Here is a 20,266-nt window from a genome sequence, read left to right as displayed (position 1 = left end):
AGCTGGCCTCTTCTGCCAAGTGGCAGGGGACAGGACAAGAGGGAATGGCCTCAAGCTCCACCAGGGGAGGTTCAGGCTAGATATCAGAAAAAAATTTTGTACTGAAGAGATCATCGGGCACTGGCAGAGGCTGCCCAGGGAGGTGGTGGAGTCACCATCCCTAGAGGTATTTAAGAGACAAGTAGACAAGGAGCTCAGGAACATGATTTAGTGGCAGATAGGAATGGTTGGACTTGATGATCCAAGAGGTCTTTTCCAACCTGGTGATTCTATGATTCTACGATTCTAAATACATCGTCCTTTGGAGATGTGGTGGTGATGCTGCTGCAGGTTCATGTAGTAGCCTACTTCTTAGAGTGTTTACTTAGAAGATGAAGGAAAGAAGTTCATTGTTAGCCTGAGGAAACTGGTGGAAATTTCCCACTTTTTGGTGATAAGCTGGTGTTGAGGGACTCCCCACTCTTTTTCCCTGAAACTGTGTCTGGCTTCCAGACCCTACTCTCAGAACTGCTTATGATATTTTAGTGCAGGGTATCACTAGACCCAGGTGATGTCATTAAACTTCTTCTGAAGCAATGAGCAAATGTAGCCCTTCTGCCTGTAGTAGCTTCACCTCACTCTGATAAGTAGTCCTTAGCCATCTTATGCCAAGCCTGACAAGGAGAATATCGTAAGCTGATAATAGAGGTTTTACGTGGTTGTAAATTGTTTTATTCAACCAGTAATTTCTAACTTGATGATTTTGGTTTGATGTATAAGATGTCCTAATGAAAACTGATTATCAATGACTACCGAAGTATTGTGTGACTTTTCATGGTTCCATTGTTTTCCATGCTAACTTTTAAGAAACATAGTAAAATATCAATTGAAATATCAAAATTGTGTTTCTGTCTTAGAGTTTTGGAATCTTTGAGATACAGAAATAGATGGTAATTCAAGATCAGACCACAAAGATTCAGAGCTTTAGTGTTAGCAAAACATTTGTAATACTGCAAAACATGTTCTTTGAACAGGAATCTATCAATATCAACCACAAATATTTGGATGGTGTTATTTTCTGCTAGAAAACACAGTAATAAGTTATATTAATTTTCACAGAAACAACAAAGTTTCTGGTTTTCTGCCCACATCTTTTTGTTTCAAAATGATGGATGCATTAATAAGGAAATGTACGTTGTTGAATGCGAGATTAAAAGCAAGTTTGAAGCAGAAGTAGGGATGCCTGTTTCTGGCAAATTTCTCTCTCTCCCAGCACCTTGTGAAATGTCATGGCTTATCAGTATCCTCTAGCTGGAAAATTCGATTTTTGGTGAGCACCCCAACCCTTACTTGCTGCAGGACGCACAGGCCTCTTGTGGATCTCTGTATAGTTGCTCACTCTTTGAATCTCCATCTACATGTATGCTGATAAAGAGTCTTTTCACTCAGAAATTCAATAGGAAGACAAGAAAGGCTATGCTAATCCAGGACAGAGCATGGCCAGATGCACCGACCAGCCGTCTGTTTACACACAAACAGCTCATTTTATTCCCTTTCCCCTCTGTTTCTGTGACATGTTCTTCCATAATCCACTTTGATCCCTTCATTTCCCCAACTTTATTTCCTCCCCCAGACATCCAGTAATGCCTTGTAAAAGAATCTGCCCCTACATCCCATAATGGATCTCATATCTGATAGGTAGTAATCCCCGTCAGTCTGTTAGGTGACCCAGACAGCCTCTGTGGTGGACTTATCATGTTGGATGTCACCTCTGAAACAAAGGGCTCATGGCTGTCCTAGGACAGCACTAAGAGGAGTCGAGGCAGTGCTCCATATCTCTGACTGGGTTATGGGGGTTCCTCCACATGCCAGATTTCCTCTGTGCTCCTTTGTGTATGTGCAGACAGGCTATTTATCACATACCCTAACAAACATTTATTTTTTAATTTTTAAATGGACTAAATTCTTCACTGAGAGGCTGGTTGGTCACTGGAACAGACTCCCCAAGGAAGAGGTCCTGGCACTAAGCCTATCAGAGTTCAAGAAAGATCTGGAGGATGCTCTTTGTCATATTGTTTCGTTTTAGGTAGTCCTGTGAGGAGCAGGGAGTTGGACTCGATGATCCCTGTTGATTCCTTCCAACTTGAGATATTCTCTAATTCTAAGATTTTATAAATATTTAGTGCCACAAGAATAGTTATCTGAAACTGATTTCATATTTTTCAGGGGTCATCTTTCAGTACTCAGCAACCCGAAGCTTACAATCTTTTTATGACCACAGCTGCAGGTGATGGCATAAAACTGTGGGATTTAAGAACACTAAAGTAAGACTGAATTAAGTACCTTGGAATAAAAATACATGCTTTCTCTTTATTCAGAATTGTCATACTTGCTGTGATATAGCGGTAGAAACTTGGATGTGGAATCAGATATACAGTCGGGCCTTTGAAAAAAAAAACTGAAGGCTAATTGGAATTTTCTAATTTTAAGAGACCAAACAAAATGCTGGTTCCTCAGTTGTAGTTAGTTATTGTTATTATATTAATGGAAGCCATTAAGTGGTCAAGATTTATCACTCATGTCTTATCACTCATGTCTTACCTACCTTTGTAGATCTAATCGCATATATAAAACAACTTATTGAACTGACTTCTAATGGTATTTCCAAAACAGCATGTCATTGCTGCTAAAGGAGGTGAAAGTTATGATCCAGCTTTCAAAATGCAAGTGTAATTATAACAACATTATTACAAATCATGTATGTAGTGCAATAAATTTGCATAATATTTTATCAGAAACTCAAAATGCAATGCTACACTTTTTCTAAAAATGCTTCAGTGTTGTCCTTGGGAAAGATGTGAGACAAAAGGAAAGATTGGAGGCAAGGAAACATTATGCAGGAAGAGAAATATTTGTGGCAATCTGGATTGTGCAGGCTAACAGAACTGTATTTAAAAGAAAAGGGTCGAACTGGGAGGATGTTTAAATTTTAAAGAATAATTTCATATTTGCTTTGTCTATGTAAACATATATTTATTGAAAGATGTAATGTAATTTTTCTAGTACTAAATTTTCTGTTTAGGAAATGCTTAATGATCTTTTCATTTATTTCCATTTTTCTGTGCTAAGAATATGTTAAACCTGTAGGGGTTATATTAAACCTATAGGGGGCGTATATGTCCTGGCTGAAAGCTGCTGTATTGCCTGCACTGAATATCAGAAAGTAATGAAACTAGAGACTGCTAGGGTTGGAATCTGTTACCTTCTTATGTTTTTCTAATAAGCTGCTCGAACTGTGCTGCTGTAGAGTAATGAAAAAGTAGAAAGCTTTTCACAGATCACTTATCTGTCTCCTTGTTTCTAAATACTAATATAAGTAGAGCAGGTGAATGGTAAAATAGTTAAAGCGTAAGATCTGGGCAATCATTTAAATGAATATGCCCTGAGAAGAGGGGAATAATTTATGTATGTTCTTGCTGTATATTTAATTTGGCAAAGTTGTATTCTAGTGTCCACTGAATTCTGTTAGCCAAACTTCAAAAAAGTAATTCAAGTTCTTAATGACACATGCTTTAAGGGTGCTTATTAGGTATTATATGTATGTCTATGCTTGTTGCACATTACACAGTGATGAATGGTACTAACTGTTTTGGAGAAGAAATAGAGCAAACAAATAATTATTTTTCACTTGCTAGTATCTTTCAGGGGTAACTCCCCCCCCAGTTTTAAAAAATGACATTTTCTCTCGTTGCTTACATCAGAGACTGAGTCCTCTATATTTTAAAATTGATTCTTGAGCTCTCATACGGAAGAAAACTGTTCACTTTTTCCTAATGGGTTCACCAGATGGTTTTCACATAAATAAATTTGAAATGGTGAAGTTTGGAATGCTCTGTCTGGGCTTGGAACAAGTCTCCACTGAAGTGTTAGGTCTACTATACAGTTACACAGACTGAACATTTTCCCTATTTTTTTGTTCGTAGGTCTTGTCCAATCAAATCCAGTCCATCCCTTGCACTGTTGGGTGCTTACAGGAGAGATTAGTTCCTAAACAATCTTATGGTGGGCCAGTACCTTTAATCTTTTGAAGCTGTTGATGTGTAAAGTTGGTGCATCAGTCATTGCTGTGTTTTGAATGGTCCCTCTGGAATGACCTCTTTATTTCTGCATTGAGTTTGCCAGAATAGGGTTTGTTTAGTGATATCTTTGGCCAGTGTTCTTGAAATATAGCAAAGGTAAATCCACCTTCTCATTTATACTGTTTACAGTGTCGTGGGTAGTGACACTAACTGCAAGATCCCAACTTTACTGTTTGTTGATTTTGTTCTAAACATTTGCCCTAGACACCCACGGTGAAAACTATTTTGCTTTTGTCTAATTTGCTTGCTGCCCATAATGAGTTGTATCCATTGTTACTTTATTTAACAATACTGTACCATACAAAATTATGGTTAAATAGGAAAGAAGTCCTCCAGCATGGTGCTCTTGAAAGCTGCAGTTGAAAGCATGGGAAATAATTTTCAGAGGAACTCTGCACAATTTTCCTCATTCTTAGTTGTTTCTTTTATTTGATTTCTTGATGATGGTTCCTTTTTTTTATTCTTCTGACATGCATTCCTTCTCTCATAATTGACTGAGGAATGATAGCAGAATGCTCAGATTCTTTTTTGATCTTTGCTTAGGTAAATCTTCACACATGTTATCCTGGCCTGCAGCTTTATAGATTTTGAATATATTGATTGTTTTTTGCTCTGAGTTCCACAAGATTTTTTTCCATTCAGTCAGGGTTATCAAATTACATTTTTTTCCAGTGAAAATTCATTTAACTTATATTTCCTTTGTTCTTAAAGTTCATGAGAGTATTTTGCAACTTCCATTTTCATCGTCTTTGCTGGATAAAGCTGTGAATTGGTCTGTTTCTTTCACTATTGATGATCTGGAGGCATTCCAGTATTGCTTCAGAGTGTGCCAGAAAGTCTGATGGGTTCCTCTGAAGGTGGTACAAGAAAAGGCATTTCAACTTTCTGATGTTGTCAGCCAACCTCACACAGCCAGGTCATCTTGCCAATAAATGAGGGAATCTTGGACACTGCTAGTGACTTTTGGATTTACTCAGACTCCTACTTATTTGCTTTGAAATGCATGGATTTGTAAATTTTCATCTGAAGATTTTGGATATTTTTTATACTTCTCCTATATTCTCCTCATTTATAGCTGTAGCCAAGAAAAGCTTTAGACAACCTACACAGCAGACTTACGAATAAAGAACCAAGGAGAATAGATCTTTCTGGAAGAAGAACCAGCTCTGGCTACTTTTCTTCCAGGATAGGATAATGAACTATGAAGCTTTTTGAATACATACATTAACATAAGATAATGTTACGACCAACTTCTGAGACATTGTGAAGAGCTATTGAAGTCTGTTTTGTCTAAAAGAATGACTACTTGGAGAACAAGTAAAAATACTTTCTTCTGGGTCCAAGGTGGAAGCAGTGAACACAGGAATCAGACTGAAGTGCAATGGGAATCTGAAAGAGAAGAACATTACAGTTATGACCTTCGGGGTTACCAATAGTCATACAAACATTTAATGATCAGGAGATACAAAAAACTGATGCATGCTTAATTTTTTCAAAGGCTGTTAAGTGTTCTTTATGATGAAATATTGTAGACTCTTAATTGTCTGTAAGATGCAAGAAGCCGTCATTCTGCCTCCTTTTGCTGTCTTTCTTTTGAAGGCATTTTAAAGACATCACAACTTCTTCTGAAGTCAGGAATCTATCAATGATTCATAGGGATCTGTACCCGTTGTTTTCATCACTTGCTTTCAATCTTTTAGGAAAGACTGGGTTGGAATGACACAAGCTGGCGAGTGCTGTAGATCACCCAAGCTAGATATATCAGGAAATTCCAATACACTAAGCCTCCTTATCTGCCGGTCCTGCTTGTGTTTAGTGACTACGTTCATGAACATATAGGGCAGTGAGAGACAAATATATTTCAACATCCCAGTACTGTAAAACCAATGCACAGAAGGAGTGCAGAAACTTAGGAATTGAGGAAAATTCCATTCCCTTACATAGTAAACCCATAACAACCCAAAATCACAGACTACACTAAATACCAGCTGCTTTAGGATGTTCATATGTCATTTAAGTTTCACATAACAAATTTTGAATCTGTTTTACCAGACTGGATCCCTTCAATTTCTTATTTCCTCCCACTTGTAGATTAGATAATTCTGTGCATTAAAACGTTCAGAAGAAAGGAAGTTTCTTTCATTCATTATGTTAGGAGGAAACTATCTATTCTAAGTGTTGCCTTCTTCACTTTGTTAAATGTATTTAGAATATTGACCAACCACTTAGTTGTAGCACCAGCTCACATTCACTGGCAAAGTTACATGAATATTCTCATCTTCATGACTGCCTGATATTGATAAAAATCAGCTGTGCAAATTTCTGCAGGAGTTTACTGTTTCCCTTGCATGAGTCATTCCAAAGAATCACTTGCCTAAGAGAGTTCTACTTGCCTAGAACGTGAAGTAGTGTAAATTTTTCTTCCCCAAGGCATATTTTAGGTCTTCTGCAAAGCTTTTAGGCATGACATAGACCTTCCTTGCTCATCAGTAAAAGGTGGCTAAAGTCACGGTGCAGTAAAGTTCCATCCTTCTCTGTGACACTAATTGTATGACCTGAGTTGGTCTCAGATTTTCAGATGTATCTTTACTCAAGCTACAGACTGCACTGAGAGTCCTGAGTGCACCACAGGGCCCTAATTGCCCTGAGCAGCCTTGGATCCCCATCCATGCACATGCTGTTCCTTGCTTCAGGTACTCCATCTAAGCTTGGGACTTGCCTGAACTATGTTTCTATTTACCTGTCTCGAGTCCTGCCTCTCACGTTGTTTTCCGCATGAACCTTGACCCACATTCTAGGTAGTTTTCCTTGAGTTCTGTCTCCAGCAGGCCCATGTTGCCTCTAGCTCTGTATCTAGCTCCATCTTCTGCTGCTCCTGACTCCTGGATGGACCTTGGACCTGGTTCATGACCTCTCTTTTCCTCGTACTGTTGATGGACCTCATTATCAGCACACTACTCTGCCCACACTATTCAGATATAGTGGAATGTTGCTCTGGTTGGTGAGGACACTGTGCCGTGATCACCATTGGCTTCTCATACACTTTCTCTTTTGTAGCAGCCTTGCTAATGTTCTAAGCAATTCTCCTAACTTTCAAGCAATTACTTCCACTTCTGAAAGGGGTAGTAACATAGGTAGTATAAACACAGCTCTTTAATGTATTATATAAACAGACTAAGATAATACAAGGTCAGTAGATCTCTGCAGGGAAGCCATGTGCTGAGTAATTTACTGGATGGTGAGCACACTCACCATATGAATATGCTGATCATTCAAGCAAGGTGAATAATTGAATAAAGATTTACTGAGTTTGGAGAAGTTATCCCATAAAAACATTTTTGGGTGACTGAAGAGCTGCTCGGCTCTTTTCATATTCTAAGACATGAAAAAAATACCCTGCCTATGCTCTTTTCAGCCATTGCCTTCCGTTTGAAGGAGGAACACCTGTATCAACAGCAGACTTCTTAATCTGAGACACTTAGCATATGGCAGAAAATGAGATGAAACAAGGCATGAGTTGTCTCTGTAACTGCAGTTTGGGAGGTTTTTTTATTTTGCCCTACAATATCTGTCCAGTAGTTGTTCAGATCTCTAGCTGACCAAAAAGATGCAGTTTCTATAAATTTCTGAGGAAATTTCTGAATGGGAACCTCAGAGGTGTCAATCAGTGGTGTGAAATCTAGTTGGAGGTTCACCCCAGAGATCAGCACTGGTCCCAGTCCTGTTTAACATCTTCATTAACTGCCTGGATGATAAGGCAGGTAGAAACAAATCTGTTGGTGACAGAAAATTGGGAGGAATGTCTGATACACCAGAAGGTTGTGCTGTCATCCAGAAGGACCTCAACATAAGGAAGAAATGGGCTGACAGGAGACTCTTGAAGTTCAACAAGGGGATGTGCAAAGTCTGCTTGGCGTCAAATGCAGCCCCCAGGTACCAATTTACGCTGACATTGTGACTAGCTGGAAAGCAGCTTTGAAGAAGAGGACCTGGGGGTACTGGTGGACACCAAACTGAACGTGAGCCAGAAATGTGCACTTCCAGCAAAGATGACTAATGGTGTCCTGGGCTGCAGCAGGAGAAGTGTTGCCAGCAGCATGAGGAAGATGATGCTTCATTCTGTTTAGCATTGGTGAAACCACACTGGCTCTATGTGAGCAGGGAGGTTGGATAAGACAAACTCCAGACCTGCCTTCCAACCTCAGCCATGACGTGACTCTGTGATTCTATGAAATTAGCATTTGCTCTTCTCTACTTGCCACAGACGGGAAACTTGCTGGAAGAACTGATTTACTTGAATAAGAGCTGAAACTGGGAATTAGTCTAGAAGGAAATAATGGGACAATTGTGCAATGATGTCAGATGTGCTCTTTATCTACCCAGAGGTGGAAAGAGCAAGGAAGAGTTATTGCTGCCCAGATTAGAGGTCTGCTACTACTGTCAGTGTGGGGAGATATGTGTGTCAGCTGCTATATTACTGCAGGTAATGAGGCTGGCAGAGGCAAGGTGTTGGGAGGCGCTCCCAACCACCTCCACACTAACCTTTAGTGGCAGCAGCAGCCTACCTCTGACCCACTCAGAACGGTTGAGGAATAGAAGTTCAGCTGCACTATCAGTGTTTGCTGCTGAAATAGCCATTCCTCATCTCTTTCTGGAAAAAAGGCAGTGGGTGCTTATTGAATCACAGTGAAGATCTTTGAAGAATTTCAGACTGCTTGGACATACTGAATTTCTTCTGCAGAATACTCAGATGTATGATAATGCTTTGAGGCACAATCCCAGGGAGAATCAGTTTCACCCTCTTTCAGCCTCTGTAAAGATTTGCCAATTGCATAAAGATAGTTTTAGGACATTAAGGTAAAATCTCCACTAGTGTTACGATCCTTTGCAACTAGATCACAAGCTCCCCTGGTAACATATTGTAATAGAATTCCTGCAGCCACGTGGAACTAATCTCATACATTTTCTAACAATTACACTTTGAGACCCTTAGGTTCAGACATGCGTTTTTAATGAATGGCCCTTCAATTTTCAAATACTTTTCAGTTTGTGTCTCCATTGTGAGGTAACTGACACCTTCCTGAGCAAGATACACATATACATATATTTGTATATGCTTATCCTTGGTTTTTTCCGAGTGTAAGGGTCCCATGATTTGCCATCTTTTTTTCCCTGGAGGTCTCAGTCATGATATCTTGATCTTGAGGGAAAAGGGCTTAGAGAAGTGATTGGAGCTCCTCCAAGTTCGGGATTGGGGATGCATGAAAGTATACAGGATGGGGAACATCTGGTTTCTTCTGGATGCGGTTGGTGAAAACATGCCGAGCTTCTATGTGAAGGGTTTTGTGTGTATTTAAAATGAAACCCATATGCACAGAACATCCAAGGTAGCTACTACTGTCAAATTATATTCTGATTTTGTAGAGTCTCAGTGGATCTGCCAATACTGAAGGGTTTCTGAGCAAACCCTAGAGCGCTGGGACAAAGGAATAGAATAGAAGGAAAAGTGGTTAAAAAATAGAAAACTTTGGTTCACAGTCAAGATGTCTTTTAGTGCTGCAACTAGAATGAAATACTTATTTGTGAGAGTATTACCTGATTTATAAAGACATGCAGCATTCTGGTACCTTTCTCTTACAATGACAGAAAGCATGTTACTTTTTTTTTCCTAATATTCTGCAAGTTGTTTGTGACATGAAAAGATACATATTTTGGAATGTAGACTAAAAGCCATACATTGGAAAACATAGGAAAAACTAGGCTGTTTGCTGTCCCATGCATTTACCAGATGTTTGTCATGGTAACCCCTGAAAAGCTCTGACCAAAAGAGCATTCTTGCGAGAGTGGGCAGCATGCCAGCTGGCCATGTAAAGCTTGCAATGTCCAAAATAAGTTTGATCACCACCTGTTGTTACTTAAAAAAGTAAAACAGGAGGAAAAAAAAAAAGCCTGAAATAAGAGAATTCCTAGAATAAGCTAAAATTATATGCATAATATCTATGTTTATTGTATGATTTTTTTATCCATTTTTTTCAGTTGCTGTGATACCCGGACATATCTAGAGTTAATAGATTGCATAACAAAGTTTCTGCTGGATTCTGTGGAAAACTTAATCGGAATAAATTTTTTTAAAATGTGTTTCTATAGCAGGGTTTTGAGGGGGTGGGGAACTAGCTCTACTTGTAATAGAACATACATCCCAATTAGAATGGAAAAGTTGAACAGAAAGACAATTAAGAAAGTAGAATCCAGGATGTTAATTATTGCTGTGGCTGTGCTGGTGTAAGGAAATGTGGCACTGTCCTATGACTAAGGCATTGCTTTATGTTGCTGTGGCATAGCAGAGAAAAGATCATTGAAAGTCTTGGAATCCTGTTAGATTTTATGCATCCATTTGTAGGTGGAGTAATTGAATTATTGGTCACAAATTCAGAGGAGTCCAAATTCTTTTGAAAGGAAGTTGTTTGCAGTGTTTATTAGGAGACTATTCTGTGAGGAAGCACAGCCTCATTGAGGAAGTTAACCTTACAGGCCCTGAGAATGAAGTCTTAAACACTGTGAACTATCCATGCTCACAATAATGTCTTTGCTGCTTGATCACAGAATCACATAATTATTGCAGCTGGAAGACACTTTTGGAGGTCATCTTGTCCAACTCCCCTGCTCAAGCAGGGTCACCTACAGCTGGTAGTCCAGCAGCATGTATAGATGGCTTTTGAATCCAAGGAGGGAGATTCTACAACCTCTCTGGGCAACCTGTGCCAGGGCTCAGTCATGCTGACAGTAAAGAAGCATTTCCTGATACTCAGGCAGGGCCTCCTCTGTTTCATTTTTTTCCCATTGCCCCTTGTCCTGTCAGTGGGCCCTATGGAATAGATCCTAGTTCTATCTTCTTTAAAGCCTGCTTTCAGCTCATTGACAGCTGATGTCATTTGGAGGCCACTCGCAATTATCTTCAAAAGATCATGGTGATCAGGAGGTGTCTGAGGACTGAAGGAAAGTAAATATCACTCCTATCTTCAAAAAGGAAGAAGGAGGTTCCAGGGAACTATGGTCAGCCTCACCTTGATCCCTGGGAAGGTAATAGAACAAATAATTCTGGAAACCAGTTCCAGTGACTGAGCATAGCACAGGTTGCCCAGTGAAGCTGTGGAGTTTTTCAGCTTGGAGATATTCAGAAGCCATGTGGACCAAACCCATGTGCAGAAACCTGTAAATTTTTACACGTTTTTCTGTTTAGATGCTTTACGAAGTGATCGCCATTGCACTGGTCACAAAATGATATTATTGTTTAAGTATGCCCGTTTCACCTGAGTGAATAAAATCAACTTGGCATTCGGTGCATTCTTACACATGCATGCACATCTAAAACAGAACAATGTAGTATGAAAATTTAGAGGTTTCTCCACATGGGTTTGGTCAATTGAATTAACACAGCACTGTGATTTTGGTGAAAATGTATGTAGCACAGGTATTGGCAGGAGATGTTACTCTTTCAAATTTGTTCCTGGATCTAGCAAATGAAAAAATGAATGTGTGACAGGTGTATTATGGTGATATATGTGTATTTGTTTTGTAAGGAGTAGAGCAGGTTGGTAGCATTCATAATAAAGGCAAATAATACAGATTGTTATAGGTCTGTTTTGAAATGATACCTTGTGTATACCTGTATAAATGATCATTCTGAATGAGGTTGACACGTGTATTAAAAAATCTTTTAACACTGAAGCAACTCAAAATACCACTTTTTTTCCTTAGTTTTCTACTGATTGCAAAGCTGTCACAGGTTTTTACAGCCATGGCTATTTTTTATATGGATATTAATCTTCATAAAAAAAATTTTAAATGGGCCAAATGTGCTCAGCTGTCAAAAACTTGCTCCACAATGCTACCTTGCTGTATTAACATGAAAAGTGGGAAATTGATTCCTTGAATTAAATTTAAATGCATTCTCCTCCTTGAGATTTTATTAACACAGATAGGTAAGAAGTTATCTACAGTTGCAGGACAGATAGCTAGATTTATCAGTTTGGACTATCATTTGGATACAGCCTTTCTTGGATTTACACAATATAATAAATTAGTGCATGTACTAGGAATGTAAATAGAGCAACAGAGATTAAATTGCTGGATTTCTGTATAAGAAAGGCAAGAAATAATAATTTGTTATGATTCCATATTCTGGATCTTCATTTGGTAGAAATTACTTGAGGAAGGTTTCTAAAGCTTCACTGAGCACATTGACTTTCACAACACGCTCCTCTTTCCCTAATGGATTCCAAGGGAATTTGGCTTTCCCTGCTGAGTTGGCTAACTAGGAGTAGGTAACGGTAGGCATCACACCTCTTCATTTCTAAATATTAATGAAATTTCTATCTTTGTAAACTAAACAAGGCCAAGGCATGGTTCTCGGTGTTGTCCTGGGGTAGTTTTTTGTGCTCATTTTATTTTTAATTGTTAATACTCTTTAATGTCTTTCAATTTTGTCAAAATTCTACTGTGGGTATTTAAAACTTTATTTGTGGATTTACTTTAGTAACGTGTTGACTAAGATAAACAGATGAAATTTCAGGAGGTTTTCATGATAATGGTAGTACAAGAGCGAGTTTTCAGTTGGTGCTAATAAGACCAAAATTTCTCTGAAGGTGTGAACGTCGTTTTGAAGGGCACAGTAGCCTCTGCTATCCATGTGGAATTGCAGTATCTCCTTGTGGACGGTTTATAGCTAGTGGATCAGATGACAAATGTGTAAGTCATGGTTTTGCTTATTTCCTCCTAAACTATAGGAGCTGATCATTTTGTAAACAGATTAGTCTTTTTATGCATGTTTCTATGATTCAGCTTAATGTGCAAAACGATTCTATTTTACTTTCATATATTCATTTATATGCAGCAGTTACATATGATTTCTGATCTGCATGTTGTTTATTTTGCCTGAAAAATCACTGAACAACCAAATCTTTGTGCTCAAAGTATTTGCTTAAAACTTGTTTCAAGAAGTTTTCATAGTGCTTCACTCTCAATTGTCATGTGCTGTCAAAGAAGAGAAGGATGATATCCCCTGTAGCACAGCTTTACATAGTATGTACATACCTGACCACTAGGAACTGTGTAGCAACTACATGTTAATTTACTTAAGTTCTCAAATATTCATTCCCTTGGAATGGATCTTTCCTTACTGTTTTCTTATGAACCAGTCAACTGAATACAAAATGAAAAGTAATTCAACTGTAACTAGAACTTTTAATGTTTCATGCTGTAACTTTGTGTGTGTTTCCTTCCTGGTTCGGTTCTCTTCTCATTCCATGTCAACCATATTTATATTATCACAAGTAACATAGATCCTAAATAAAAGTATAGCTACCTTTTTGAGTATGGACCTAATTTTAATCTGGTAAATACTATATTGTCGGCACAATGTTTTCTTGGTTGTTTCTAAGAGATAGGTGGTTGCTAGCTCGTAGCATGGATCTACGGCATAGATCTGGGCTGGAGTTGGATCCATTGAAAACACATCCTTTCGAAACAACTGGGTGGGAAAGCTGTTTAACTTTCTTCTAGGTCTCTCTAGGTGACTCATCATGACTATGACACGGTTTCTGATCAACTTCAATTTCAGAACAAGAAGAATTTGTTGTTGTGGCTAGTAATGAAATACTGGCTCCAATCATGTGTGAAGCTTAGAGATTTTATTGGCAAATTGCTGGAGGTTTGGCAATAGCTAATGTGTTCTTGACATTTCCAAAATAAAATATGTTTTTCAAGTTTCTGGTAATTTAAATTTCAAAATGTAGTTTGCAATACAAAAGAAGGGCTTTTTGCTTTGTCTGTGAAACAAAATGCATCTAATGTTGATCTCAGCTCACGGTGTATATGATATAAATACATTTAGTCAAGATTACTAAGTATAGTTGGTTTTGAATATATATATATAAAGTATAAATATATATATAAAATATATATATAAAGTATAAAAAGAGGTACAGTCACAGGAACTTTTATCTTCTCTTTTGTTTTAAGGCGATTGTTTGGAATTACTGCTGATACAAGAAAACAAAGGCATAGAACATGTCTTTGCCCTTACTCTTAATCTTCAGAACATGGTTGCTCACTGTAGGAAGCTGAATAGCTGGACTACATCCTGCTCCAGTTGGCATGTGGTCCCCTGGCACAGTGCCAGTTGATACTTTTTAGTGTGGCTTCTGGGTTGGAATTTTGCATAATTTGCATTGTACATCTGTTGAGAACTTTCATTGTTCTTGTTGTTGCCTCAGGAAAACTGACTCAAGTTTCAGACTCTTGCTACAACTGTAGTGTTAAGACAAGATACAGTTGTGGGGCATGTTTAGGAGGCTTCTCTTTGAATTCTTGAGACTGGATATACTTTTGTGTTTCTTTTGAAAATGAAAATTGAACATGGCACTTAATAGTCCATTCATATTATTAAACTAATAGCATCCTGACAGATGGACTGATGTGCAATTGAAACAGTTTTGAAAGTATCAAGAAGCTACATATTTTTGCATGTTGTATTCTATGAGAGAATGTCCATTGGAATCCAGTAATCTGCATAAGAATTCAGCGGTGTGGATATGAAGTATTGTTTTGAAATAATGCATTCTGGAAATAAGTTATGTAACTTTCCACTGACGAGCAACTGCATCTTCAATCATCTTGGAGTTTAAGTGCAGTGCTTGCACCCTGTGGTTAACAAACATGACTGCCAAAAGAGGCAAAATTGCAATATAATTGAGAGACATTAATCTGAATCTGCCTTTTATATTTCACAATATCTGAAGTGTTTGAAAAGGGGAATATGTTGGCTGCATTGATAAATAGCAAAATCAAAACCATATTCCTGTAGGGCATAGAATCAGGAAACCAAAATATGTTATTGTAAACAAAGATGTGCAATTTCTTTCTGCCTTTCCACCTATTTACAAAGTGTATTGCCTATTCTATATGAGAACAGCTTGGTATAGCTTCCATGTGACTGCAGTAGCCACTTAGTTTTATTTGAACAGCTTTTGTGCATCTTAGTATGAGATTTATACATACTGTGAATCATGGATTGAAAGTGTTCCCCTAACTGATTACTGCAACTTGTTTATGAGAACCTTTGTCAAGACATGTGTAGGACTTGACAGTCTGATCAAACAGGTATCCACAGTATCCTGGTTTTGAACTGTGATTCCTGTTTCCATAATTCATTGTTATTAGAAAACTTAGAAAGTTAACAGTTCTAGTATCAGATCTCCTTTTCATCTTAAATAGCCTAAGGTTGCAAGTGACATGGGTTTACCTTTTCTTCACTGAATACACATAATATTTTAATTTCTAGCTATTTTACAAGTGGACAATTTGAGGTTTCTGACTGTCAGACAGTAGTAGTAAGGATGTTGGACAAATACTCTAATTGGGTTTAGATGTCTGTTCTCCTGGACTCTATACAAAAACATCTGGCTAAATATTTGTTGACTAAAGAAATCTTAGTCTAAAAGGACAAATGTATCTATGAAATGGGAAATGCTGCTTTCAAAAATAGAAATAGCTCATCTTCTCCTTTGATCCTTGTAGTTCTAGTTAGATGGTTTACTTTACGTCTAATTAGGTTCTTAATTTTTGTCTTTAAAGACCCGAGGGCTCTCTGAGTAAATTGCAAGTTTCCAGAAATGAAGTAGGGAATGCAGAAATAAAGATCTAGCTATTTAATTGTTTTCAGATTCATTCTTCCTAGCTCTCCTTTAACTGTAGACTTTAAGGGGCCTATTTTGACCCCAGTGCTGAAATGGAATTTGCTAACATAAAACTCTGTGTCCATGTCAAATCTCAAAGCCTGGGTACACAGTTCACAGTGACTGACATGTATTGCAAACCTAGAAGGTTTTCAGCGTAACATGTTGCTACTTCAATGACAAAAATACATGGGTAATGTATGAAGTTGTCTTCTGTTTTATTTACATTTTTCATCAAAGTATAGGATTTTTCCTGCAACACCATCTTTGAAACACATTCTAAACCCAGGATCAAATTTATGCCTTTCAGGTGTGAACACACCAAAGCTAGAGAGAGTAGGAAGATTGTTTCTCCTTCTCCAGAGGGCATCGACACTGAAAAGAATAAAGGAGACACAATAAGGCATGTTAACTTTTGTTCAAAATTGGGTTTAGACTAAATTCCCAGGCTGGTCAGGAGGTATATCCAAAGAATTCTGCAAATCTGTAAGTGGTGATTAGTTGTAAACCTGGACTTGATAGTGTTTGCAAACTCTGTTGTTTTCAGAGACAAGATTCTGCATCTGGCATAACACAAACTGTAGAATTTGTTTTATTTGACACCTTAGTTTTTAATAGTTACAGAAGTTGGTATTCCAAATAGGATGTCAGTCCTATTGAGCAATTTAAGGTATTGCTGCCAGATATTTATTTAGTTGTAAAATTCAGTGTCTCAAATCACATACTATCTTTATGACTTTCCCTAATGGATAAGACTAATAATGTCTTTGAAAAGGACAAGAAAAGATATGTATTATATAACAGAACTCTTACTTTTATTTTTATCTGTTCTTACATCAAGGTGGGTAGCTTTAAAAATATTATCCAAAATGCGATGCTTCTATAAAACTCATCGTTTACTTTACTTGGCCACATGTATTTTGGCTTTGACAAGCCATAGTGAATGGAGCTCTATAATTTGAAGTAGTTTAAATTTTTAAAGTTATTCCCATCTTCTCTAGTGCATTACTTGCAGTGCACTGTTGCGAAGTGAACATCTGCTTTTTAGTTTGGATAAGGAATGTGCACACCTCTTTACAGTGTGCTGTTGCTTTTCTGTCTCTTTGGGTACATCTTTGAAGATGACTGAAAATCTTAGCCTTGGTAGATTACTTTATGAACTGTGCAATTATGTGAGCATGAACACATTAGCAACTTTTGCTTGCTTCTTGGTCAGTTCATCTTGATCATCTATGCCTCTACACCTCAGACTTGACCACCATAAAACCAGACTGGCAGTTCAGAGCAGTGGAGGATTTTCTGCTGGTTATAGATGTGCTTCTTTAACTACTACAGAACAACTTTTTTCTAGCAGTCTGTCAAACTGAACAGGATGAAGACGCAGTGTGTTACTATGTTAACCTTTAAGTTCGGTAATACTTCTGAGAGCTGAGTGGAAATATGAGAAATTAGCCTTTTAGATAAAAGAAAATAATTTTGTTAATACCCCATATTCAGATGTGGGCAAAACAGGAAGCCAAAGTAGATTCATTTTGGAGTGCACGCAGCAGTGAAATGCTGAAAGCGGATATGTATAGATTAATACCCACAGGGCTTGTGTTTTCATATGTGTACTCTTAGTCTACAATTCTGACAGCGGTTGAATTTTTGTATCATTGGTATATATGCCCATAATCCTACTAGTTGACTGCATTGTGCTTGCGAACTTATTAAGACGTGGTAATCCTTTGTAAAGCTAATGAAGTGCACTGTAATACCTAAACATCTCAATGAAGATCCTTCGCATCGTTTGAACCTTGCAGTATTTCTGTTGAACAGTCAACACCACTACACAAACAGGGAATGCAATTATTGGTATAGTTGATACAGAAGAAAGTCTTAGAAGCAGTCAGGAAAGAGCTATTTCCAGAGTGGGTGTGATCCAACCATGCTGCTTCATAATAAGAAGTGAGATAAATTTTCTTAGAACAAAATCTTCAAGTAATAATTCTGTACTCTGCCAAACCTAAGTACATTATAAAAGTAAAACCAGTGTAAATACAGCAGTGTTTGCTACTACATAAATTCCACAGGCAAACAAATAAAAACAGTCATATACATGAGGCTTTGAAATTGGTTCATTAAATAGAAACTAAAATCAGGAAAAATATAATTTGGAAACTTCTAAGAAGGATGACTTAAAGATGCAAATCTGAGATATGGTTTGTGTCTTTTTATGTAAACTTTTTAGTCAGGAGAATTCAAAGTTAGCCATTACTGTCAGCATACTGATACATTCAGAAAGTATCCCTGCATCTTGAAAGGTGACAGATCTTCATAATAACTGTTTCAATAATACAGAACATTATCAATTTTCACTGTTACTCCTTTTGTAGTTATGTCGAAGGAACTTTGGTGGAAAATGGGATCTTACTGTTGAGGACAGTTTCCTGGGACTACCAGAAAGAAAGCCTCCATAAGTGGTGTTATAGGGGGTAGGGACTCCGAGAGTGCATACTGTATTCAATGTTTTGGTGACATGCTTGAAGAGACTTTCCATGCTACCATGTGGAAAGTGTGTAAGATATCTTGGGACTGAAAAGCATTAATCAGTGCTTAGGCTACTTGTGAAATCTATTTTATTATGTGTGGATTTGGCACTGGTGCCTATGGTTAACGTAGTCTAACACTTTCCACTCTAATTCTGTTTTCAGTTGCTTATAATTGAGAACATTTTAGGCTGAAACTTTCCATGCTGGGTGTCTGCTTTGAGCTGATTGCTATTTTTCATTTTAGTATTAGTCCAGGTACTTTTTCAGTTTAAGATTGAGGAAAAATACATGGTTCAATGGAGATGTACGCCAGTGTAAACAGGGGATGGTGAAATGCAAGCCAAAAAATTGTATAATGTAATGTGGGAACATGCGTCAGATTTGATGCCACTAATGGAGGCAAATGGAGACTAATGCCCTATTAGTAAATCCAGATGTCTTTCATAAAATTGTAAGTAAGATTATTTATCTCTTTTTCTATCAAGAGGCTTTAATACTTCTATCTTCTGTAGCTCATTTGAACTATTAGAAAAAATAGTTGCAGGAGAGGGATAGCTTTGGCCAATCCATGCATGACTTCTGAAGAAAAAATGTCTATTTTCGTAAGGTCAAATTAGGTTTGTTAGATACCAGTGTCTTTTATTTCTTCTGTCATCTTTTTGTAAAAAATGTGCTCCCTTTTAAAGCCACAGCAGTTGCAAAGGGTTTTTCTTGAAACTGGTGCTGCTTTTATGGTCCCTGTGCAAGAGCTGATAACGAGGGGAATTTTTATGTTATGCTTTCAGTGTTTCTTTTTCTGATTTGCTTCCCTCTCTTTCCCTTCCCAGAAGGGAGTAGGAGTGTAAGTAGTTTAACTCAAATGCATGTGGCCATGGGTGGCACTAGGGGCGAATGGGAACAGGACACATTTGCTTTGAAGACAGAGCATAAGAAAAGAGGGAAGAATTTATAGTGAAACTCCACAGATAGAGAAAAGATTTATTTAGCATACTTTCTCTATTAATGCAGTAGAATTAAGTAGTTTTACATTTGGATACAAATTCTTCCCCTCAAGGAGGGATCTTCACCCTTCTTCCCTCTCTATTGCTGCAAATATAATGAAAGCACAAGCTTGTATATACATGTCAGGTGCTAAATATACTCTTACATGAAAACTGACTATTCCGAATTTTCTTGAGACTTCAAGTGAAAGGAAACACAAGTAAGTATGTGGTTATGGGTTCAGGAAGCTTGTTTGGAAGCTATTGGTACAGGTAAATGAATTTTACTTTTGACTGACCCTTGGACAGAAAAGGAAAGGAAATACCAGTATTTACTGAATCAGTGTTTTTATTACAATAAATTGGTCTTAATATTAAGAAGGGATTAACTTTGGCTGAAGTCTTTAACAGATTATTACATTTGGTTGTGGAAAACCTGACATTTCTCTGTCATTAAATGAATATTGTTAACTTTTTTTTGTTCTTCTATAGCATTTATAATTCACTTAATGTTCTTGTTTTAGTAGAAAAGAATATACTAAAAATTCTAGTCAGTATAGAATAGAAAAAGTTTGAATGACATCAGAAATGTAGTAAAACTGGAATGATGGCAGACTAGCAGAAGAATGTTTATACTGTTTGTTTTTAATATTGCATTTAAAAATAAATGTATTGGAAAGTTTATTTTCAAACTTGCACCAAGTTAAGTTTTATTGTCAGAATTTATCTGTTACTAGATTTACTTAAACAGAAGCTGGTTTTGTACACTTTTTAATGGCAATGTTTTTCTTCTAATCTCATTTTATTGTGTTGCATGTCAAAATTACTCTGACTTAAAATACTTACTATTACTTTCCTTGAAAGCACAGTTATTTGAAATGAAGATGATAGCTGCCACAACA

The 20,266-nt window shown here is 37.4% G+C and overlaps 1 protein-coding gene across 14 annotated transcripts in view; it reads left to right on the top strand.

Annotated features, from left to right (window-relative positions):
- Positions 1–20,266, top strand: part of WDR27 (WD repeat domain 27) — a 117,548-nt gene that overhangs the window by 35,460 nt on the left and 61,822 nt on the right. For 8 of the 14 annotated variants that reach the window (XM_054063235.1, XM_054063231.1, XM_054063229.1 and 5 more), the window contains 2 exons: positions 2,206–2,303; positions 12,764–12,866. The exons of 3 other annotated variants lie outside the window; for them this stretch is intronic. In XM_054063235.1, the coding sequence (XP_053919210.1) occupies positions 2,206–2,303; positions 12,764–12,866 (201 nt within the window). The remainder of the gene's footprint in view (positions 1–2,205; positions 2,304–12,763; positions 12,867–20,266) is intronic. 3 more of the 14 variants (XR_008449226.1, XR_008449228.1, XR_008449227.1) reach the window with 1 other exon arrangement.

The sequence above is a fragment of the Cuculus canorus genome, chromosome 3 (genome assembly GCF_017976375.1).
Source record: "Cuculus canorus isolate bCucCan1 chromosome 3, bCucCan1.pri, whole genome shotgun sequence".
Taxonomy (NCBI): domain Eukaryota; kingdom Metazoa; phylum Chordata; class Aves; order Cuculiformes; family Cuculidae; genus Cuculus; species Cuculus canorus.
This window is presented reverse-complemented; position numbering and strand designations above follow the sequence as displayed.